The sequence below is a fragment of the Sus scrofa genome, chromosome 2 (assembly GCF_000003025.6).
Source record: "Sus scrofa isolate TJ Tabasco breed Duroc chromosome 2, Sscrofa11.1, whole genome shotgun sequence".
Lineage (NCBI taxonomy): Eukaryota > Metazoa > Chordata > Mammalia > Artiodactyla > Suidae > Sus > Sus scrofa.
In genome coordinates this window covers 78,606,580-78,631,291 of record NC_010444.4, presented here as the reverse complement: position 1 = coordinate 78,631,291, position 24,712 = coordinate 78,606,580, and the positions used below count along the sequence as shown (strand labels likewise).

General features: G+C 41.8%; 1 protein-coding gene and 1 long non-coding RNA gene across 5 annotated transcripts in view; both read right to left on the bottom strand.

The window, feature by feature from the left end:
* Window positions 1-24,712, bottom strand: part of RNF130 (ring finger protein 130) — a 154,318-nt gene that overhangs the window by 38,744 nt on the left and 90,862 nt on the right. For 2 of the 4 annotated variants that reach the window (XM_021084321.1, XM_021084320.1), the window contains exons 4-8: window positions 22,488-22,559; window positions 19,216-19,298; window positions 10,721-10,817; window positions 8,928-9,132; window positions 5,354-5,447 (exon numbers count right to left, since the gene is read on the bottom strand). In XM_021084321.1, coding sequence (XP_020939980.1) covers window positions 5,354-5,447; window positions 8,928-9,132; window positions 10,721-10,817; window positions 19,216-19,298; window positions 22,488-22,559 — 551 coding nt within the window. The remainder of the gene's footprint in view (window positions 1-5,353; window positions 5,448-8,927; window positions 9,133-10,720; window positions 10,818-19,215; window positions 19,299-22,487; window positions 22,560-24,712) is intronic. The other 2 variants (XM_021084322.1, XM_021084323.1) reach the window with 1 other exon arrangement.
* On the bottom strand, window positions 14,288-19,209 carry LOC102166382. Its single transcript, XR_298111.2, has 2 exons — window positions 19,069-19,209; window positions 14,288-14,528 (listed from the first exon to the last, which is right to left on the bottom strand). It is a non-coding gene; the product is annotated as an uncharacterized LOC102166382 (long non-coding RNA).

The window sequence follows — 24,712 nt, the reverse complement described above, 5'->3', positions numbered from 1 at the left end:
TTAGATCCAGTGTTTCTCAAACTGCAGACTGGAACCTAACAATGGTTCATAAAATCAATGTAGAATCTCATGACCGACATTCATAATAACAACAACAATAAAAAGCACAGAGAACAGATCAGAGTACACGGCATGTAGTAAGGAAAATGTCTGTGAAACTCATTTCAGTTAAACATGTCACAATGTAAAATGTATTTCTTATAATAGGAGATGGTTAAAAACAAGATTTTTTTTTTAATTCTATAGTTGTCAGTTTGCTTATTTGTTTACTGTATTTAACAAATATTTATTGAGAGCCTAGCATATATCATTGAGGTGACAGTGGAAAGCAAAAGACACTTAAACGAGGTCTTTTTTTTTTTTTTCTTTTTCGGCCATACCCATGGCACATGGAAGTTCCCATGCCAGGGATTGAATCTGAGCTGCAGCTGCGACATACACCATAGCTGTGGCCAGAAAAAAAAAAAAAAAAAAAAAAAAAAAAAGTTAAAAAAAAAATTGCTTTGACACTGAAGGTTCTAAAAGAGGCAGCCAGTAGATACCCCAACCCTTCTCCTTGGGCTCTGATCTCTCCTAGGAAGGGACCATTTGGGACAGTCAATTCAAGAGGAACTCTGAGAATTGGAAGGAGTCTTAGTCTTAGACTCAGGATCTGCCTCCGAACAGCTCCAGCCTCGTAGCTTCTGTTGGAATAGGCAGGTCCTGGCAAGCTCATTAGCTTTCAAGATTGCCCATGGTATGGATGGACTATTCTGACTGGCAGAAAGTTCTTTCTTCACTTAAGAGGAAATCTACCTCCTTGTAGATGTCTCCAGAGCTCCAGAACTACACAAGCAAGCAAACAAGCACCCTCTGCCAGCACTGGTTAGTCACCAGGGGACTATTACGATTAAATAGGGTAATGCTGGTAGTAACAGAGCCCAACACAGGAATAAGTTCTTGGTGGGCATGCAGTCAACAGCTGTTCTCATCTTGGGGCATTCTCCAAATACCTGGGAACATTTCTCACGTCACTTCAGTGTCTTCTTTTCTAAGGTAAGCATCCCCAAGATATCAAATGATTAAGTTTTCAGACCCTCTGATACTGAGATGTCCATGTTCCCCTTAAAGAGTGTCAGCAAAACAATTCAGAAATACTGAGTAGAGACCAAAAAAGAAACACCAATCCCTTTGACCTGATCTATAAATTTTACCACTACACCTCAGAGGAGGACAGCGCAAGAGGAACAAAGGTGTGGAAAACCGAAGCCCAACCACCTGCCATGAGCTAGAGCTTCTTGGTCTTTGGTTATGCTACAGGATTTCACACTTGTTCCAGTTACTTCATTAAGTTAACCGCATCAGATTCATTTCCTCCTGCTGAGACTGTTCTGAATCTTGACTCCCTGGGCTACACTCCTCTGCAAATCTGAGAACATGGTTTCTATGCATCAGAATCCAGGAACCTAGCTGAACCTCCCAGTCAACTCCAAATCTCTCCTATATCATCCACATATCTGACAACATGTTCCTCAAAAAAAAAAAAAAAAACCAACAACGACAATATTTGCTTTTCCTATGCTGAGGGAAAAATATATTTATATAAATATAACCAGGTAAACGTTGGGATTTAACAAGTTTTAGTTGTATAATGAAGCAGAACAGAGAGCCTCAACTGAAGTTCAGTAATCTTCCTTACTTAGGTCAAGAAACAAATGCATGGGAAACTAATATATATAAATATATTTACCTTGCATATATTTCTTTTTTGACTACTACCCTGATTATTTTGCAAAGTCTCAAAAGTCACTAGATTTGTTTGCAGTATTAAAAAAAGTTAAAGCACAATTAGTCATGGTTGAGTACCTAAATAAATAGCATTTCATTGCAATACAAGGGGAGTGACCCCAGATAGGTGGAATTTTGACTGACTTCTGAGTTAAGCCAACAGCATCACGCCCTGGGTGAACACGCAGTGTGGTAAGGGAGGTGGGAGTGCTTTCACCCCTAGTGGAGCAGCAACCTATGAACCCATGGAGGCCTGGACCTGCCCAAGTTCCTGCCTTTATTCCTGGCCCGCACTGCTTTATCTTGCTCACAGGGCTTCACCAGTGACTAGACTGGGTCAAGGTCTTACACACCACAATACACAAGTTCAGTGCAACACTGTCAAAAAAGTAAACTATAACATAACGTAGAATGAAAAAAAAAATAGGTAGAATGCATAAGGTGGAATTTACTACTAATTTCCAGACAATTCATTAATACGTGAAAGACAGAATCTATTTATATAGAAGACTATCTTACAAATGGATGAGGTTACCTAGAACACTGAAACAGAACAATTAAATTGAAAAGGCAATCTCATTTGACTGCAATTTTTTGATAAAGGTAAAAAGGAAAATAAGAAAGATTTCAAAAAATTCATTAATGAAGAATAATTATAAATTTGCTAAAATAAACCTTTCTCTGGAATTAAAATCACATAGGAATTTTCCATCAATATTTTTGGGAAAGAGACATTGAATAAGAGTGGATATTATCCTTCCTTTATCTCCTACAATTAAAAATAGTCTTTAAAAAATTAAGTCATTGTTTACAAAAAAAAAAAAACACATAAAAGCACAATAGGAGAGAAAAACATCACCCAAAATTGTACTAAATTAGGACAATCACCATTGATATTTTGGTGACCAACCTTTCATGCATCCATATGTTAATACACACACAAACACACATACTCTCTCTCAACTTCTCTCTCTGAATGGGATCATGGAAGTTGTCCTTCAGAGTGGTTTTGACTGAAGGCACAGAAATAATATTGACTTTTATGCACCTGCCGCATATGGAGGTTCCTGGGCTAGGGGTCTAGTAGGAGCTACAGCTGCCAGCCCACGCCAGAGCCACAGCAATGAGGGATCCCAGCCGTGTCTGCGACCTACACCACAGCTCACAGCGATGCCGGATCCTTAACCCACTGAGGGAGGCCAGGGATCGAACCCACAACCTCATGGTTCCTAGTCGGATTTGTTTCCACTGCACCACAATGGGAACTCCAGAAATAATATTCAAATGAACAACTGCAGTATCAACCCTCTACAAAGGCTAATGGGAGAAAGGATGGACTAAGACATGAATCTAAGATCTATGACTTGGATTCTGAGTCATGCAGTCATTTATGCATGGACCTGTATAATAGGTAACATGTTTATTGAGCATTCTCTAAAATATATGAACCGAGCACCTGGCAGATTCCAAGAGGCATCGAGGTGACTATTCAATCACTTAATTTTCTAAAAGTACCCAGTGTGCAGCTACTTTGTGTGATTGGTTTTCACTCATTTGTGAAATTTTTAAAAAGTGGGCTTACATTATCATCTAGTCTGATGGGTCAGTATGGGAGTAAGCAAAAGAGCTGACTGCAGATGAAATAAATATTTCCCTTCAAATTGCGGTTTGAACCATAGGCAATCATGAGAACTTATGATTCTGTATTCTAATTCATAGAAAAAAATAAAATTTATTTGCCAAATGATAAAGACAGATGGCTATCTTTTTTTTTTTTCCTTTTCCTTTTCAGGGCTGCACTGGCAGCATAGAGAAATTCCCTGGCTAGGATCTGAATCGGAGCCACAGCTGCAGGCGTACACCACAGCCACAACAACGTGGGATCCGAGCTGTGTCTGTGACCTACACCACAGCTCACGGCAACGCTGGATCCTTAACCCACTGAGCAAGGCCAGGGATCAAACCCGAGTTCTCATAGATACTAGTTGGGTTCGTTTCTGCTGAGCCATGACAGAAATTCCAGATGGCCATCTTATTCGTAGAATTTTGAAATAATCTTAGAGGAATTGTTTTGGCTAACATTTATTGAGCACTTATTATGTACGAGGCACTGTGCTAAGCACTTTGTATGCTAATTCTCATAACGATCCTATGATGTACTATCATGATTTCTGTTTTATGGATGGCTAAAATGAGCTTCAGATAAATATAACTGCCCAGGTCTCACAAGCAAACTATGGAGGTACTGTATGGAGAGTCAAATCTAGGTATGTTTGTTTTCTGGATCAGAACAATTAATGTAAGTTGAAGTAAAATTGCATAAGGTGGGCCCAACAGAAGCAGTTAGCTGTTGACCTGTTGGATGAAGCCGAGAGTGCTCATCTGAAGGTTGAAAAATGCCTTGACAGTGGACCATGACATCTGCCCAATCTGTAATGTCAAGGATGCCAAAGGGTACTTCTTATAAGTATCTACCCAACAGATCAGGTTAGAGGTAATAAAATCACGTTGCTGGAAGTGGAGGTTACTTGCCCACTGTTTCCACAGTCAGTCTAGGAACATTCAGTTAAAACAATTACATGAGCTTAGCGGTTGTTATTGATCAATTAAAATGCCAGGACGCAACCAAACATAGCATAGGAATCCCACCAATTCAGGTTCAAATTTGGGTAGTGTCCCAGGGATGCTTTCGTCTTGAATTAGTTTTCATGAGTACTACTTAAAAGAAAGGACTGAATAATATCCTACAGCAAACACTCAAAATTTAAAGCAAAAACAAACAAAAACAAAAAATTACTTTTTGTATTTTACCCCCATGGAAAGCTACTCTTGGAGAATCGCTGGATCAAAATGGACCTCAACAGTCATCTAGTCCAATTTTCCATCCTCTGAATAACCTTTTACCTATAGCAGCCCTGACAAATAACACCCTGCTTCCACCTGCATCCCTAGTCCTGGGCTCTCCCTACCCTTGCAGCAAACCGTCTCACTGGTAAGTAGCCTTGCTGAAGATACTCCTCTCTTTTGACCAAGGTGAAATTCTGCCCTCCTATAATCTACCCTTTGGTCCCCTTTCTGTCCTATGGAGATGTAGTCTATGCTTATTTTTTTTTTCCTTGACAGTCTTTCTAACATTTGGAAACAAAAAGATCTTCCTGATTGCTTCTTTATTGCAGGTTAAACATTCATGTTTCTTTGACCATAGGCCAGGGTGCTAGTACTCCACCAAAAGCTAAGTATGTAGGACTCTAGGTTAAGCCTGCCTATCAATGATCAGGACATGGGAATTCTCCACATCCTATGACTGTACTGGTTCCCTTGGCATTTGTTCCACTGTTGATTTACTCTAAGCTTATGGCTAATGAAAGCCCCGAAATCTTTTCTCAAGTAAGCAGCTGCTGCTGAACAAGGTGAACTCCCAATCAGTGTTACTGTTCATGAAATAAACTGTTTTGCTAGGTATGATTCCACCAGGAACAGTATGAAATTGGTGGGAGCCAATTCTTATGATCTTTATGAATATTATTCTACATATTTTCTTGGGATCATCGGGCACATGCAATCCAAAAAACAATTTGTTACTTACTCATTAGCATTCAAGCTAGCTGTGGCTCTGATGATCATGTAGCAGAGTGTGAGAGCACTGAGGAGGCCAAAACTGGCAATAATAAACCATTCTTCTGTTGACAAAGGAAAGGGAGGAAATCACTCTGGGGAGAAGGCTTAAGTCAAATCGATGTCAACATTTCCCTCAAATGCAACGAAGCAGATGTCAACGGAGGTGTAAGCCAAGACTGGCCCAAGGAAGTGAAGCAGGAGGAGGTTTGCCAGAGAGCTACTAAGTGGAGAAAGTTAGTGGAAGTAGTGGTGAAAGCTGCAAGGGAGAAACGAAAGCATGGCCCAAACATTTCTTCGGATTAAGATCCTGAGATTTGTGAGAAGTGTGGCCACCAAAAAGTGTGCAGCAAAAAGATGTATATAAAGTTGCACATGAACGTAGATCTTTAAAAACTTAATTTTAAAAGACAGTAAAGTGGGATAGCCATACTATAACCTTTCCTTCTTCATTTTGTCACTTCTGCATGGTTGTGTCACTTGTTCTTAAAGAAAGGCTTAGAAATATGGAGCAGTGGTTCCCAAAGATTGAGTGGGTTAACTCCAAGCAGTCCACAGGCTGGCCTGCAATGGCATTCACGTCTATATCCTTTTCTCTTTTGAGTGGGTTTACTTGCAGTCTTTATTTAAAAAGGACATCTTATTGGTATCTTCTGCTAAGAAGAGGACTACCCTTCACACTCCCACTGCTGGGAAGCAGCACAGGCTGTCCTGGCTTTATTAAGCAGAAGTAGGAAGGGTAGGTTATTCACAAGGTACTTGGCCCATCAAAGAGCTGAAAACCTCTGGTACACGGAACTATAAGGGTTTTTATCTAGTCTCTAGATTCAGGAAATCAGTTAATATTTTCCCTTAACTTTTCAAAGTCTGTATTATCAAGGTAATGTCCCCAAAACAGTATTTACTGAGAACCTCAAAAATAACCTGAGAACCAATCTGACTTCCTAAAAAGTCTTAACTATAGAATATTTCCTGACATATACACGAACAAGGGCTGGTTTAACAAAAGTGTTACACAGCAAAACTCCCTATACACCTGCAATAATGCAGAAAGAACAAATTTATACTTGGAATGCCAAACGTTTATATGTGAAAGCTGTGTATAACAATGCCTGTTTCTCAATATTATTTCCATGAATCCTGTATCTATGCAAAACTGTGTGCGCCTAGGAATTTTTCTAGAAAAAGATGATTACATTTTCATTGAATTTTAAAGGTGGTGATCTTCAAAAGGTTAAGAAGAACTGTTCTTCAGGATTCCTGGAGGCTGAGTTGTTCTATGAGTATTTCTCTGCCACCTTGGGTTTGCATCATTAAAAGGCACAGCAAACTCTTTCTTTTTTTCCCCCGTCTTTCTAGGGCCACACCCATAGCATATGCAAGTTCCCAGGCTAGGGGTGGAATTGGAGCTGTAGCTGCTGGCCTACACCACAGCCACAGCAACAGGGGATCCGAGACACGTCTGGGACCTACACCACAGCAACGCCAGATCCTTAACCCACTAGGCGAGGTCAGAGATTGAACCCATGTCCTCATGGATACTAGTAGGGTTTGTTACCACTGAGCTGCAATGGGAACTCCCTCTTTTTTAGATAACAGTGAAGTCAGTGCTTCTTGGAATATAAATTCCTCAATATAGTGAGTTTATAAGGTTTTTTATTTATGTCAAAATAAACATTCAGGAACCCATGCAAAATCCACTGTTTTTGTCCACATATATTTAAGTTAGAAAAAAATGTACCCTGACATTTAAAAAATTAAGGGATGGCTGGCCCTCAGTATCAAGAAGCTTAACATACCATTCTTTGTTTTTTTCATATTTGACTTTTATACTAGATAAGCAGACTTTCAGAACTTCAATTATGTCTGTTTCTCATTTTGCATATAGCATCCATACATGCATGGCATTTCAGTTTCAAAAATTCACAACGAAAAAGAAGTAAACACCATTATAATAATACTCAATGGGCCCAGGGGTATTTTAGCAGCAATCCACTGCAGCCGGGGTCTCAGTCACCTCTGTCCTCCTCAGTGTGTGTTTAGCACAGTGCCTTGCACACAGCGGATGCTGGTTGAATGCACTGTAGTTAACATGGCACTACAGAGCTTTGAGGTTAAAGGAGAGGTTGCTTTGGTCTAATTTAACACAAGAATTTCATTTATTAACACGTACAAATTCTGCTAAAGATGAGTGATTTGATACATAAAGAAATACTTTTGATCATCAAAACATAAGATTTTGAAAGGACATTTCTATATAAAATAGAAAGGGATTAGTATTTAATGTAGTAGTAGGTGCTCAATAAATGCTGATCAATGAAGGGCCTACCGAAAACTCATTAACAAACAGACAACTTTTGTCTCCTTTATTAGCACTAGATCAGATTTTTAAAATCTAGCCCATAAAACCTAAATGTCAAAGCAGGAAAACATGAAATGCTGTTAAAACAAACCACTGGGGAATGGTAAGAAATGAATCAAACTACATGGAAGAATAACTTTACTTATTTTATAACGGAACGAGATCTCCTTGAGTTTAGACACATGACAGAATAAAACCTGGGAAATCATTCTCTGACAATAAATTTCGGTTGGTTAAAAACATGTATACTTCAAATGAATAGACCACACAAGTCTTACTATGTAAGGGGAAACTCTTTTGTATCAGCTTTATCCATTTTACTGACTCCTAGAGTTTTGAGAAGTCCCATTAGGGTTAGGGCTCAAAGCTAGAGGCAAGCAACAGCATAAACTGGAAAAGGCAGCACCAGAGTGGTGATGAGGAAGATGGGGTGAAAGGCTGTTAGATGAAAATAACACATAAAGAATGGGTTGAAAACAACTGGCTTGTTACGGGGTAAATGTCCACAAGGCCACTCGCACGCCTGCCAACCCACTCATACTTAGGCAAGGCCATCAAGACACTCCAGCATTTTTTTCTTTTCGTCAATAATTCAATAATCACGACATTCATAACTAGCCCAGAGCGTTTTTTAAAGGTAGATTACCTTTTGGTTTTTCTCATACCTCTTGTACGATTATACAAAGAAATAAATGCCAAGACACCAAATTTCATGAAAGTATAAAATAAAGTGAGCAGCAACCGGCCATCTCAACTGTCTCTGAAGTTGTGAATTTTTAGGTTGAAATTCTGCATTAGCTTTTCACTACGCTGCTGGCAGTCTAGGAACTTGAGACCACTGGTGCTCACAGTCACAACACACCAAGATACTGCTGACGCCCTACCTCACAGCCCCGTCTGCAATGCAATCATTTCTAAACAGGTTTACTAACACAGCTACCACAACAAACCTCTGCTGTGCTCCTCATCAAATGGCAGCTATTCCTATTAATTACACACACACATACACAAGCTTCTTACTATAAAGAAAGTTCCATTACTCCAAATATCTGTTTTAACAGAAGCACCCATTACTTTCTCGGTTGCAGACTAAGTCGCTGGCCCCAGTGACTGCCTTAACTCTACCACATGCTGAACACCAGCAGCAAATCTGTCCTGTGCCCTGGGCACAGGGCCCACTTACTTGTTACTGCAATGTTGATCTCTCCCGTTCTAGGAGTGAGCTCCCCATCCTGAGGAAGAGGCGAGATCCCCGAAGTTCGAAGTGGCTCCAGGCCAAGGGAGTTGTCACTGGCGAGGTCACCTAGGGCTGATCTTCGGTTAACTGCTTGGGTTCTGGTGAGCCTTTCCATATCAAATGCTACGTTATCTGTACATGGCAAATTTGGCTGCAAAATATTTCCAGATTAAAAGTACTTGTAAGATTAATAAATCCTTTTAGAAAATTGTTTGACATCCTGCTGCAAAGACCTGAAGTTTTTTCCATGTGATTTCCTTTCATTTCTCTTCCTATCTACACTGTCCACTCTCATCCAAGAGTTTTTCTTTAAAAGAAATGGATGGTTTCCTCCAGAGGATGGTACAAAGGAAGATCAAAATCCACTGCAGAGCTGAGAAAATTGGATACTTCATCTTTCTAAAGAAATGACAACTATTTGTGGACATGGCTCTCAGGCAGAGGGGTTCATTACCATTATAATAAAGCTGACAAACAGTACAGTGAACAACTCTGGCTTGTATGTTAATGCCGGTAACAAAAAATACCCCTTTCATCCTATTAACTCCTCTCTGTAATGCCCTGTCTGGTTGTCAGTTTTAAAATACCTTCTACCTTTAAACATAAGTACAGTATATAACTAAGAGCAGATCAACACTGAAAAGCCTTTTCAACTCTAGGAAAACTATCTGTTTCAAAACTGAAGCTCCTAATCCTGAAGGAGAGGTACAGGGCTGCTGTGGGCCAAAGCCCTAGCAACTCAAAAGCAGCTATGAAAGGCCAGGGACACTGTGAGACAGTGTAAAGGATGGCCCTTATCCTAGGAAGGAATCTTCTAGTCCAAAGTGTCAGTGGTGCAGGGGTGGAGAAACCCTGTGTTAAACTGACATGATCTCTGGAGATGCAGGATAGATGCTGGACTGGATTGCACTTACGTTGTCACCTGATGACATATTTCAAATAGGACCATTTAGATCTGCAAAGCTAACATGAGGAATTCATCTCCTGGGTCAAAATTAAGTTTTTGCTTTATTTTGAATAATGAATAAGGAGATTATTCATTCACTCTTTTTTGAGACCAGAAAGTATTTCATTTTCCTCTAAAAAGCAATCATCCTGGATATATATACTTCCCTTAAGGGAGGAACTGAAGGAAGTCTCCAAGGTCCTCAGTTGGTCAGCACTGACTTGCCTGGCCAGGGCTGAAAGGCTCTGTACAGCCAGCACCTGACCAAAGCCCCTGCCAGGCTGTCTTGGGTCTGCCCAGGGCTGGCACCACTCGTCTTGACTGTCTGGAATTACCAATGCCCAGGGGAGCAAAACCAGATTCAAGAAGAAGGAATGTAAGTGATGACATAGTTTTATATCATGCTGAATACAGAAAAAATTACTTTGGGCCAGAGTTAGAAGTATATACTCTATTCTGTAAAAGGGAAAATAAAAAAAAAATTAAAAAAAAAAGGAAATTAGAATGGAGGAAATCACTTCCTTCTCTCTACCTCAGTTCTTCATCACACACCTGCTACCCAATAGGAACATGCTTTAAAGTAGACTCTTCTCCACCTGCTCTTCTGGGAGGTCTCCGAGGTGGGCTGGATTTTAAGTGATGTGAGGAAAAAAAAGGCATTGTTGGACTAATAAGGCTATATGCAAAGAAAGCCAATGTTTTCTTGTGAGACTTTTAACCATCCACCTGTGCTATGTTATGTTGTGCTTAGAGATGATACTACACAAAAGTATTAACAAAATAGGAAACATACCACAATTCCCAGGGCCTTCAAGATATTAAGTTTGCACATAGGACAGGTACAATGTTCACTAAGCCAGGGATCAACACAGGATTTGTGGAAAACATGCCTATAAAAAAAGGAGAATTATAATCACAAATTATATAATGAAAAACTCTTAGGCCAAGATGCAAAGAAATGGAATTTTTAGTTAGTTAGTTTCTCCCCCTTGAGGACATGTTTGCAGGTTCCAAGAGACAAATATTGGGGATGTATTAAAATAGGGCTGGCAGAAAACCTCTTGAACTCAATTTTACATGTTGATAGCACCTTATAATGAGAACTAATAACCAAAATGTCTGTTCAGTTTTTTTATCCCACCATGTTTCAAAGATTTGAAGAAATTAGGACATTTATTAAGAATGAAGATAATGGGACTTCGCATTGTGGTGCAGCGGAAACAAATCTGACTAGGAACCACAAGGTTTTGGGTTCGATCCCTGGCCTTGCTCAGTGGGTTAAGGATCTGGTGTTGCCGTGAGCTGTGGTGTAGGTTGCAGACAGGGCTCGGATTCCACGTTGCTGTGGCTGTGGTGTAGGCTAGTGGCTACAGCTGGGATTCAACCCCTAGCCTGGGAACCTCCATATGCTGCAGGTGTGGCCCTAGAAAATCCAAAAAAAAAAAAAAAGACTTGTAAACAACCCACGTTAAATGTTTGTAAAGTTACACGGTGGTTGGGACTATTTTTAGGGATGAACTACGCTTAAGACTCAGGTAACATTTAGCAGTTTTTGGCTAGAGGGAGAGGAGGATGGGTGATTTTCTCTTATCCAGGAGAGTAGAAAGTAACATCCTTGTGACTGGAAATAAGTCACAGAGGGTTTGCATTCTTAAAAAAGGAGCCTGTGCCCTTTGGGGGGGAGAAAAGATTATGAGGGTGCTGTCAAAATCATTTCTCAAGCTTAAGCACCTCCCCCAGGCAGCTCTGAGAAGCTGAAATGAGGCCACACAAAGCCTGAGTCCTGGCTGAGCAGGAACAGGGGCAGACGCCAGGACAGCTGTTCTGGGCACCTTTGAAGGAGCTATAATCAGTCTTGGGAAAAGATAAAAGAAATTTTGAGAAAGATACCAAATTGGGCCACAGTATGCCTTTTAATTTGTTGATCTATAATTTATACAGAGCATATAAGTAGTTATATATACCAGTTTTAAAATGCAGTTTTGACTTTTTTTAAAGAGATTCAGAAAATTGTTTTAATTGGTATTTGGAAGAAACATTTATGTTCATAGCTTCACCACCCCAAACAATACATCCTGCCCACCCACTGTCACTTGGTGGCTTTGTACCCATTTCTTTGGGTACAATGATCTTGACAACTAAATATATCAATCTAGTCTGAAACTTGCAGATAATGCAATAAACCAGAACCTCATCATCCCTGAAGGCTTTTATTTAAACCTGATTGTTTTTACATAAGGGGTGAAAGTCACCAAATCACAGGCAAGACCTAAACCCATTGAGTACACATCAGGTACTGTCACGTCTGTTACCTGTTCCTCACACCCAAGTCTGAGCATATTCCAAAAGGGAGACGAAGGTCCTGACCCCGGAGTTCCACTGAAGGGCTGTTCTCAGAGATGGGTTTACACCCCAGCCACTGTGAACCATGCCAGGGTTGGCTGTGGTCTAACAAAGACTAGAACAAGGCCTTCAGTCCTTTTTGAAGACACAGAATCCTTTAGGTTTGACATAAATGACAGATCCTCTGCCTTACGAGAGCACATCTGCTTAACATCTGGCATTTGTTTTGGGGAAACCCATGGACCACTGAGGGTTTGGTCAGTGTTGGGTAGGGATGGGTGGCCAGGAAGGTACTCTAAGCCAGTTCTATGCAGAGTGGACGATGGACTTTGGCCAGTTGACAGGTGACAGAAGAGAAAGGGTTAAGTGATCTCTGCTGTGGCTGCTCTGGCGTGGGACAGCTTACTTCAACCAGCTGTTTGTGGAGATGCTGATTTAAGCCAGCAGTAATGGCATGGCAGTAAAGTTTGGCTCTTGCCTTCCCATTCTTAACAGCATTTTTGCTCTTTCCTTTCCTTACTGTCTTGCCTTTCTTTCCCATTACTGGTTATTCAGGAAGAACAAAATGGTATAATCCCATATTTCTTTTTTCTTTTTTTCCTTCTTTTTGTTTTTCAGGGCTACCTGCGGCATAAGGAGGTTCCCAGACCAGGGGCTGAATTGGAGCTACAGCCACTGGCCTATGCCACAACCACAGCAATGCCAGATCCAAGCCGTGTCTGCGACCCACACCACAGCTCATGGCAATGCCGGATCCTTAACCCACTGAGAGAGGCCAGGGATCGAACCCGCAACTTCATGGTTCCCAGTCAGATTCGTTTCCACTGTGCCACAACGGGAACTCCCCATATTTCATTTTTAAAACTGCGTAAGTTGAATGTTCTCTATTTATCTGTTCCTTAAACTTTAGTTATACAGATTTCTTTTATGTTGGGGTTCTTAATTGTTTCCTTGTAGGTTTGCTGACTAAAAGAAAGTGCCCAGCTTCCTGCTGTGGGGCACTGTAATGAAGGAAAACAAAGGCTAAATGGTTCTCTAGGGATAAAATGAGAGAGAAAGCCTCCTTTCCTTAAAATCCAAAATCCAAAAGAAATACTTTCTTTTCTAAACCCTCCCCCAAAACTTTCCCTTTTCACCATCTGCCACCCCATGGCTTTCCCACTACCCCCAGCCCGCCTGTGAGGAGAGCCAGCGAGCTGCCCCCTCCTCTGGCCACCCTATCTTTTTGGGCCAGCCCCTGCACCTGGCCTGGAGACTGTCAGGCTAATTCCCATAGCACATCTCTCTCTTCTGAAAACAAAACCTAACAACTTTCCTCTTCACCACTGGCCCTTCTGACACAAGCCCACCACTGCTTCAGGCCATGGGTGAAATTGTGGTGCAGAGCTGCTCTTGCTTCTTTACTCCATCACATTCTCTTTACTGCTTGCCTCTATCTCCTCAGTCCTACCGTTTTGCCAAGCTCCATATGGCCTGCCGGCTTCCTGAGCAAACTTCTGCTGCTACAACTGTCTGGGCCTTGACAAAATGCACTTTCTGATTCTCAGCTGCCTCATCTGAACAGTATAGGGGTGGGATGCGGTGGGGAAGGTTGAGTGCCATCTACCTTGTGAGGCTGTTTGGAGCAATGAAAAATGTAGAAAAAGCACGAAGGATGTGAAGATGAAGGATATCATTAAACATACATTCAGGCAAAGTACCTAACATCAACATTTCACACAACAACCTGCTACATGGTCAGAACACTGAGTGTGCCTCAGGGCTCTGCAGGCCCAGCACCAGAGTGACCTTTTACAAGCTTGCAGACGAACCACAGGCATCCCCAGGTACCTCAGAAGGTGCCACCTGGGGCTTCCAGACCTTGAAAAGAAGCCCCTCTCACTGTTATAAAAGACTCAAATAATAAAAATGCACATAAAGCAGAAAAGAGCCCAACATATTTAGGGCTGAGTGGTATACGAGGATGGAAAGCAGATCCTGTGTTGAGGAACAGTGGAACATGAAAACGACAAGCATATCAGAGCTTCAACAAAAGTCCTTTATTCCTCTAAGAGATACACTGGGATACAGAATGTGAAATGGATAGAACACAAAAGGAACAAGACCAATAATACTGAAATATGATGCCTTCCCACTCTCCTACTTCCCACACATGCCATAAACTAGAGTGATCAGAACAACGGCGGGGGGCAGGGTGAGGAGTCTACACTGAAGGTGAGTTTTCACAGCTCTGCAGCCTCTTGGTGCCGTGCAAGAACCTGGCAAATATAAAAGGATCCAGGATTATTAAAGGTCAGAGACAAGAACTCTTTCCCCCGAGCTAGGACTGGCAGCAGATGCTGTTTAAACAGGGCCCCTCCTCTGTGGAGGGGGCATCACAGTAATGCTTCTGCCAGCAGCCAGATGACTGACCCATTTTGGCTCCCAAAGTGGCATCCTGGACATACCTTTATCTAAGCTGCAGCGCTCTACTTCTGAAAAGTATTTTTAACTACTAAAAAAATTTGTGGCTGACCTTTCAATAAGAGAGGTCTAAATAAGGTGCCAGTTTTCCAGCTTCTAAGACTTGTTGGCTAACATTCAAAGGATGATCAACTGTAATCAACTGACACAAGTAGGAGGTCCCAAAGCAATGCCAACTGCCATCTGTCCACAGTAAATTAACACGACAGAAGATGAAAAGTAAAGGTCATATGACAAAAAGCCAGCAACCCATGAGAGTGTTATTTATAGAACGTCTTCGTTCAGTCTGCAGATAGGCTTGTTAAAAGGAAGGACAGACAGACACAAAGGCACCTGGGCTTTTCTTCTTCCCTTACTCAGGAGAGGAAGAGACAGGGAGTGCAGATCCTTTCCAGAGCCTGGCTGTGAAGGGGAGAAGCTGTAGGGTGGTGTTGCTTTGCAGTGAGTTTAAAAGAGTTATGAAAACTGGATAGAAAATGCTGGAGCATGATGAATGGCTTGTGGGTAGAGATGGGAAACCAAAAACTGAAGGGAGCAATCAACAGAGCAAGGTCCTTGAGAAAGGGAAGGTGTTGAAAGAGCACATCAGAACCAAGGAGCCTGTCCTCTCCTCCTGACAGGAGGGAAAGCTGCAAGGGTGGCTGTGGAGGCAGGCACATGTGAAGGCTTGGGGTCAGCAGGCTGGGAGAATTTCAACTATTATTTTCTCTGTGAAGTTGATGGTGAAGTTATCTGATGAGAGTCGTAGTAAAGGGGTGAGTGATGGTGTTTATGAAGAAGGAATGCATCTGGATGCGCTGCTTGAGTAGGCAGAGCCTGTCAGGGAAAGAGCAGGGCTCTGGGCTGCGCTCCAGGACCAGCTGGAGGGCTGGTCTCATGGGAGGCAGGGAGGTACCAGAGCTGTCTGGCAACCAGAGCTAGAGGAAGACACAGCAGAGTCACACCTGGCTCGGTTTTAAAGACCTACAGATGAAAGAGTAAGGGCTGAGTATCTGAGGCAGAAGAAATAAACTAAGCAGCAGCACAAAGCAAGAGTTAATTTAAAGGTACTTGAGAGGACACATACACAATGGAATACTACTCAGTCACAAGAAGAAGCAAAATGCCATTTGCAGCAACATGGATCGAACTTGAGACTCTCAAGTTAAATGAAGTAAGTCAGAAAGAGAAAGACCAGTACCATATGATACCACTTATCTGGAATCTAATACATGGCACAAATGAACCTATCTACAGAAAAGAAACAAACTCATGGACATGGAGACCAGACTTGTGGTTGCCAAGGTGGAGAGAGAGGGAGTGGGATGAACAGGGAGTTTGGACTTAGTAGATGCAAACTATTGCGTTTGGAGTAGATAAGCAATGAGATCCTGCTGTTTGGCACAGGGAACCATATCTCATCACTTGTGATGGAGCATGATGGAGGATAACGTGAGAAAAAGAATGTATGTGTATATATATAACTGTGTCACTTTACAGCAGAAACTGACAGAATGTTGTAAATCAACTATAATAAGAATTTTTTAAAAAAGGTACTTGAGGGAGTGCCTGTTGTAGCTCAGCAGAAATAAATCCCACTAATATTCATGAAGATGCAGGTTTGATCTCTGGCCTCGCTCAGTGGGTCAGGGTTCAAGCACTGCCATAGGTTGCAGATATGGCTTGGATCCTAAGTTGCTATGGCTGTGCGTAGGTCGGCAGCTGCAGCTCCAATTCAATTTCCAGCTTGGGACCTTCCATATGCCAAGGGTGCCCACAAAGGTATTTGAAAGGAATCGACTGGAAAACAAAGGCTTGGAGAAGATTTGGAGGACAGATGAATATCTGTGTATAGTCATCCTCCTCTAGATCAGTAGTTCTCAACTGGAGATGTGTGGTTGTCACAACTGTGTGTGGGGGTGCTACTGGTATCTAGGGAGTGGAGCTGAGGATACTGCTAAATAATCCCAATGCACAGGCAGCTCCCCCCGCCCGGAATGATTTGGTCCGAAATATTGAAAGATCCTGCTCTAGGCCAAAAACCGTCAACTTCGGTCATACAAAATGTTGCTCAGTGTGCAAAGTTAGTTTTTACTGCACTTGAGAACCATACTGTTAGCACCATTTCAGTGAGGTGAAATATTCTGCTGAGCATGCTGTGCAACAGAGAAAGCTACACCTGCCCCAGAGCAAAAGGGAAAGTCAGGGAAGTAGGCATGTAGAGTCCAGACAAGGATCTGGGAATACAAGACAACTAAGAAGCAGTGTCCTAACTACAGGTACAAAGAAATGCTGTTAAGTTTGCCAAATTCTAATACTCAAAAGCAGACCACAAACACAAAGATTGAGCCCACTCCTCTGGTGGCAGGTGCAGCCATAGAAATGGCTGAGATCAAGCGAAGCTCTAGACTTCCAACAGAGGGCATAGCCTTGCAGCATCAGTCACTTGGGTACTTAATTAAAAAAAACATGCCCAGGGCACCCCTCAGGATGTATTTCTGAAAGCTCCCCACTGATTCTGACTTTTGGAAGGAAAAAAGAGAATTAAGAATGAAACTCTGGGAGTTCCCACTGTGGTGCAGCAGAAATGAATCCAACTAGGAACCATGAGGTTGTGGGTTTGATCCCTGGCCTCACTCAGTGGGTTAAGGATCCAGCATTGCCATGAGCTGCGGTGTAGGTCACAGACTTGGCTTGGATCTGGCGCTGCTGTGGCTATGGTGTAGGCCAGCAGCTGTAGCTCCAATTAGACCCATAGCCTGTGAACCTCCATGTGCTGCGGGTGCAGCCCTAAAGGGCAAAAAAAAAAAAAAAACAAAACCAAAAAACAAAAAACAAACCAAGAATGAAACTCTAGAAAAGACAATGCATGGGGAGAATATGGAGCAAGTGAGCCAGCATCACCTAATAACCATTAATGCTTTTGGAAGCCTTTACTCTTAGGCTCCAGATGGTTCCAAGGAACCCTGGACTGAGACAGGAAGACAGAGAATTTGGAAAGACTTGGCTTCTTCCTGGCTATTCCAGTGTCAAAAGAAATCTGTCCAGGTAAAAACACTTTTAAAAAGCGAGATTATGCTTGCTGATTATGCTTTATAATGTGTCCTACTGGTCTTTTTCCTGATTAGTACAGTTGACCCTTGAACAATGTGGGAGGGTGGTTAGGGCTACTGACACTCATGCAGTTGAAAATCCACATAACTTCATAGTCAGCCCTCCATATTCAAGGTTCTACACCTGCACATTTAACCAACCTTTGCTCATGTAGCACTACACTATTTAGTATTGAAAAAAAAAATCCACACATAAGTGGTGGGCACAGCAAAACCCTGTTGTTTAAGGGTCAACTGTATTTGTATATTATCTTTAGCCTCACGTCTTTAGACTGGAAAAACATAATTATATATTTTAATTTTCTGTAAGAGAGCTTATATTTAGTTTTATAGATTCCCCTTTATATGTGAGCAAAATGACTTAAGTTCCAGAATCTTGGTTTCCTGTTTCAGATACGGAATTATTTTTAAATTCTGATTTAAAAAAACTAGATCTTTCTAGTCTCAAAATATATAACTTTGTGAAAAAGTAAACTAATACAAGTAGCTTCATGGAGACAACTACTCCTAATTACTTTATTCATTCACATGTTCTGTATTATTAGATGATAGGTGTTGTATGGGTGTGTTTTAAAGGAGAGGGGAGAAGGAAGAGGAAGAATCTTTGATTTTAGGCTTCTCAGTACATGACTTCGTATTTTTCCAATCAGTGCTCAGAATTGTGTATCTTAATAATCCACACTCCCTAGCTTGAGACAGCACCATGGGAGAAACCCAGACGCTGGTAAAGAACCTCTGCTCTTTTTAGGGCACCAGAGAACAGGAGAACACCCTTCTTTTGCCCATAGATGTGGCCCTATGTAAAGAGCAGAACTTGATCTTGGCTCCCTGAGTTGTGTGACCTGGCAGCTCTACTGCTACCTTCAGCCCCCTTCATTGGACAATGGGGAGAGAAACACTGCCCACCTTATAGGAGAGTAGATGGAAACGTCTCAGAGCAGAGTGCCCGCCGTGGTGCATCTATCAGTCCTCCCCACTCTACACAGCCTAGGTTCAAGAGAGACTTCATCCAAGTCCCAGTGCCCACTGGACACCACTGAGGCATCACTGGAAGGCCTAGTGATGTACTCTGATTCAAGAAGGAGAGGAGCAGTGGCTAGTTCTGAAATCCACAGAAGTTGCAGAAATAAAAATTCTTGATCTTAATGCATTCAGGCTACTGATGTTCCTGGAGATGTGCCTCTGTGTTTCTCATAACAGAGAAGGCTCTATAGTCAGTTCCTGCTGAGGCAGCACAGCTTACCATTATGTGCAGCGTGCAGCCAGGCCTCTGATGCCAGAAAAGCCGTGGGCGAGGTGGCTCTCAAAAGCAAGTGGACACCCACTCTGAAAGGGAGACTTACAAATCACATTACTATCATTCTTTTTTAAACAAAGAAAGTCGACATACTTGCAGGGGAGAATCCGGACAACATCATTCTGCTTATAGCTCTCTATGCAGACTGCACAGTGATCAAAGTCTGGGTCTGTTTCCTGAAATGAAAAGCACAGGAACAAAAGTCATATGCTGAAGCTAAAAGTACCTAAACCAAGGAGTACAATCCAGCCAAGATTCTTCCTGTGGTAAACAATGATTATAAGGTGAAAGGTTATAGAAAAATGTACTATGTTTCCATTTGTTTATTAACTATATCAACTCAAATTATATCTAAGCCAATCTATTCTGCTTTTTAAACTATGGTGTAACAATTATTTATTTATTTATTTGTCTTTTTGCTATTTCTTTGGGCCGCTCCCGTGGCATATGGAGGTTCCCAGGCTAGGGGTCCAATCGGAGCTGTAGCTGCCAGCCTACGCCAGAGCCACAGCAAGGCGGGATCCGAGCCGCGTCTGCAACCTACACCACAGCTCACGGCAACGCCGGATCGTTAACCCACTGAGCAAGGGCAGGGACCAAACCCGCAACCTCATGGTTCCTAGTCGGGTTTGTTAACCACTGCGCCACGATGGGAACTCCTGGTGTAACAATTAATACTAATTCTATCTGTGAAATGTCTTAGAAGTCAGAGTACTATTTTTTTTTCCAAACCAGCTATCACCTTGGACTGTCCCCTTATCTTCTGCTCACTACTGCTGCATCACTCCTCTGTTCTGAAGAGGTTTCACTGGGTCCTCATCAGGAGGCTCACCTGGCCACACAGCTAAGTGCAGGCAGAGAAAAGGATGAATCCCTAAAAGACTGTCATCTAGGTTGCCCCAAGGATGGGAGCTGTGCATTTGGTCACAGATTTGGGACAGAGAATAGTCATGGACTCAATTCTGCTAGGTCTTTATCTAGCAGGTATCTGCTAGGGGTCAGGAAGAGTCAGCCAAGTGTCTGGTCATGCAGGATAACTGATTTTCATCCTCCTTGGGGCCAGGGAAGGGATCTCTGAGCTGTCATAAAACAGGGCACTACCACCTAATACAGGAAAGGTGAGACCATCTGCTGGGTCACTACCCCTTTGACTGAAACTCAGTGGGACAATTCTTTACACATGTAGGAGGTACAAAATAAGACGAGGAGTTGGTTTTATTATTTATTTATTTATTTATTTATTTATTTTTGTTGTTGTTGTTGTTGTTGTTGTTGCTGCTATTTCTTGGGCCGCTCCTGAGGCATATGGAGGTTCCCAGGCTAGGGGTCCAATCGGAGCTGTAGCCACCGGCCTACGCCAGAGCCACAGCAACGTGGGATCCGAGCCGAGTCTGCAACCTACACCACAGCTCACGGCAACGCTGGATCGTTAACCCACTGAGCAAGGGCAGGGACCGAACCCGCAACCTCATGGTTCCTAGTCGGATTCGTTAACCACTGCGCCACGACGGGAACTCCAGGAGTTGGTTTTAATAAGGAAAGATAATTTTGTCTTAATGTAGGGGACAAAGTAGGATGGGTAGGTTAGACCAGCTCCAGGGAAGTTCAAATTAATGTTGCAGCTGAAGGCCATAAGGTCAAAAAAGTATTTATATGGAGTGACCACTCCTCAGGGGTTAAAGTGCAGCTGTTGTAATGATCCTTACATTTAACATAACGTGCATATTAACATGCAAGTGTTTTTTCTTTTTTCTTTCAGGTACCATGAAGTTCACTGAAAATGTCTCCACCTTCTGGAGTTGTGTCAAGGAAAACTAGATGTGGGGTGTCAAGGCAGTGGGAATAAAAATGAGTCGAGTCAAGAAAGCAGTAAAACTTAAGAGGATGGAGAATCATCTGTAATTATCCTTCTAGAGCTCTCTGTTAAAAAATCAGAGTTGGGGAGTTCCCGTCGTGGTGCAGTGGTTAACGAATCCGACTAGGAACCATGAGGTTGCGGGTTCGGTCCCTGCCCTTGCTCAGTGGGTTAACGATCGGGCGTTGCCGTGAGCTGTGGTGTAGGTTGCAGACGCGGCTGGGATCCTGCTTTGCGGTGGCTCTGGCATAGGCCGGTGGCTACAGCTCCGATTGGACCCCTAGCCTGGGAACCTCAATATGCCGCGGGAGTGGCCCAAAGAAATAGCAAAAAGACAAAAAAAAAAAAAAAAAAAAAAAAAAAAAAATCAGAGTTGGGGAGTTCCCATTGTGGCGCAGTGGAAACAAATCCGACTAGTAACCGTGAGGTTGCAGGTTCAATCCTGGCCTCGCCCAGTGGGTTAAGGATCCAGCACTGCCGTGAGCTGTAGTGTAGGTCGCAGACAGGGCTAGGATTTGGCATTGCTGTGGCTGTGGCCAGTGGCTACAGCTCCAATTTGACCCCTTCCATATGCCATGGGGGTGGCCCTAAAAAGCAAAAATAAATAAATAAATAAATAAATAAATTTAAAGTTGGTTTTGGGGCAGAAGACAGTTTTGGTTTTATGCCTTCAGAATGCAATTTTTTCATTCTAGATAGCCTTGAATATATTGAACATAGGGTCTCTTATTAAGTTGCTGTTTGGTCCTTAGAAGAAGAAGCAGTGCTCTCTCATAACTTGAGATCTGACTAGAGAATTTAGGTTAGCAGTCTCAGCCATAGATAGCCTCTCTGATTCACTTCCCTTAAAGCCACCAGGCCCAACCCTAACAATCTCTTCTTCAAATTGCTTAGCCCGCTTATAAGGAAGCACCTTGTTAACCAACACTCCCTTGAAATGTGGGTCTCCAGCTCTCTAGCTTACTGGTGAAGAACTAAAACACAAAGGAGAGAGGCAAAGTCTCAGAATGCATATTCCTGGCTACTTAGAGCCCTTCCTCAAAGTACACTAGGCTTTAGCAGAAGGAAATGAACACCACAGCTAGGGAGACCATAGTAGTCCATAGTGAAGGCAAAAATGACAAGAACATTTAAAGTCCAGGAAAATTAGAGAACTGAATGGAAGGCCTCCAAATGACAGGTATACTAAGAGAAAGATTTCACAGAGAAGCTAGTTTAAAGTAAAGCATTAGGCAGTATGCTAGGAGGAAAAGAATAATCTAATAAATGCTGGTATGGGAGGAGGAGTATGTATATGAATTTGCCTGGGTCACTTTGCCGTGCAGCAGGAATTGGCACATTGTAAATCAATTGTACTCTAATAAAAAGAAAGATATCAGAATAAAATATCAGTATAATGGAAAAAATATAACAAATGGGACATAAATGGTTAGGGTACGTTCTCTCCCATCAAATGAAAAACAAAATATTTTATTGCTTTTATAGTGTTAAAATGATTTCATTACTGTACCTTATCACCCTTTTTGACTGTTCTGGTTGTCAATTTGCTGATGGCTTTCTTGGCTGCATCTCCAAGACGACGCTATGAAAATTGCAAAGAAAAACTGACATTAGTTCAAGATCTCTGGCTGATATACATATATTTTTTGATATTTCAGTGAACTTTATTAAAATTTTTAAATTGAGGTAAAACTGATATACACATTATATTAGTTTCGGGTGTACAACATGATTCAATACTTGTATATGTTTTGAAACGATCACAGTTAAGTCTAGTTAACATCCATCACCATACAGAAATTTTCTCTTCTTGTGATAACTTTTAAGATGTACTCTAGATGACGTTCTTTATTTTAAAATAATTAGGTATATGAAGTCTCTATTATCTTACATTACCTCCTATGTCATATTATGTGACAGGTTTCTAAAAAAGCAATTAAAAAATTAGAAAAACTGGCAGTTTTCCCAAAGATTTATTCACTAGAGTGAATAAGTGTACATAGCAAAAAAAAGCCGGGTGTCATAATCACCACTACATTTTATATTTAATAAGCATTTGAAACATTACCGCATTATCAATATCTAGTTCTTGTACATGTCAAAGCTACTGTCACTGTTCTAAGAGCCTTCCCATTCTGCTCCAAGAATAACCACTATGAGATCACAGTGAAAGGACACCTCTAATGCTCCTTAAAATCTCTCATCACATCACCACGTGGGGCGAAGGGATGCAGTCATGTGCCCTGTCCCTCCCATGTTCCCTGACCTCAGGAAGGTGTGTTTATCTTTCAAGGCTTGAGTTTTTCCTCATTTATCTGAGAGGGTTAGGTCAGGAAATTTCTAAGGTGGAATTTTTTGAGCATTTTTCAGACACTGCCAGCATTGTTAGATACCAAGGACCCAAAAATGAAAAGACAGTGCACTCCTAACACCTTGAAAAGCTAACTGAACTGGAGAACATATCAGTAAACCCACTTTAATCAGCACGTGCCCAGGTGGCATGGCAGTGCAGGAGGACAAATGAATGTAGGTGGGCCTGGGGCAGGGAAGAGGAGGAATGTCAGGGAAGCTTTTGCAGAAATGATACCTGAGCTAAGACTTGGAAAGGTGAGTAGGAAGGAGTTAAAGAAAGTATCGGGGTAGGAAGGGAGATTCTGGACAAAGGCACAGACTAGTGAAGACAAACAGGTGTGAAACACAGGCATGGGAAGGAAGTTATAGTTTGATATAACAAGGGTGAGTATATATTTTATTGTTCAAATTAGAATGCTTTGAGAGTCAAAGGGCCCAGCTAAAAATTATACCGGGACAATAGGTACAAATCAAGACCGTCTCAGACACACTGGGATAGATGGTCACCTTGCACATAACCAGATCCTAAGTGGCGACAGGAGGCAGATGATGAGGCTAAAGGAGAATGGTGGGGGCTAAAACAAGGGAGACATTGGGATTCTAGTCTGAGGATAAAACAAAAACAACAAAAATTGAGGAGAAATTTTAAAGTACACAAAAGAAAACAGAATTAAAGGAACTGCTAATGTATTTATCATTGAGCTTTAATTATCAACATTTTACCTATATTCTCATCTATTCTCCCCTCTTTATTGTGCTAGAGGATTTCAGAGCACATCACAGGTATTGTATGATTTCATCCATAAAGTCAACCAAAGTGAACTATGTTCAGCAGATATGGGTTTTTGTTTGGTGTCACTGTCTTACCTAACAAAATTAATAATAATTAATCAACATAATCTAATACTCAACCATAAGCTAATACTCAGATCCAGTTGTCTCTAGAACGTCTTTTTATAGTTGGCTTGCTTGAGTCAGGATACCAAGTCCAAACTTCGAACATTTGGTTGCTATGTCTCTCAAGTCTCGTAATCTGTGAGTCCCCTCTATCATATATATAATACATATGTTTAAAAAACAGTCTTATGGAGATAAAACTGACTGAACTGCATAAAGTGTAAAACTTGATGTTTCAACTAGACCCATAAAACCATCACAATAATCAAGACAGTGTATCATCTCCCCAGATTTCCTCATATCTCTTCCTAACCCCTTCTTCCTGCCACCCTTCCATTTTATACCATGACCTACTTTCTGCCACTATAATCTGTATTTTTCAGAGTTTTAAATAAATGGAATGATACAGTATGCCCTGTTTTTTTTTTTCTTTTTAGGGCCGCACCAGTGACATGTGGAAGTTCCCAGGCTAGGGACTGAATTGGA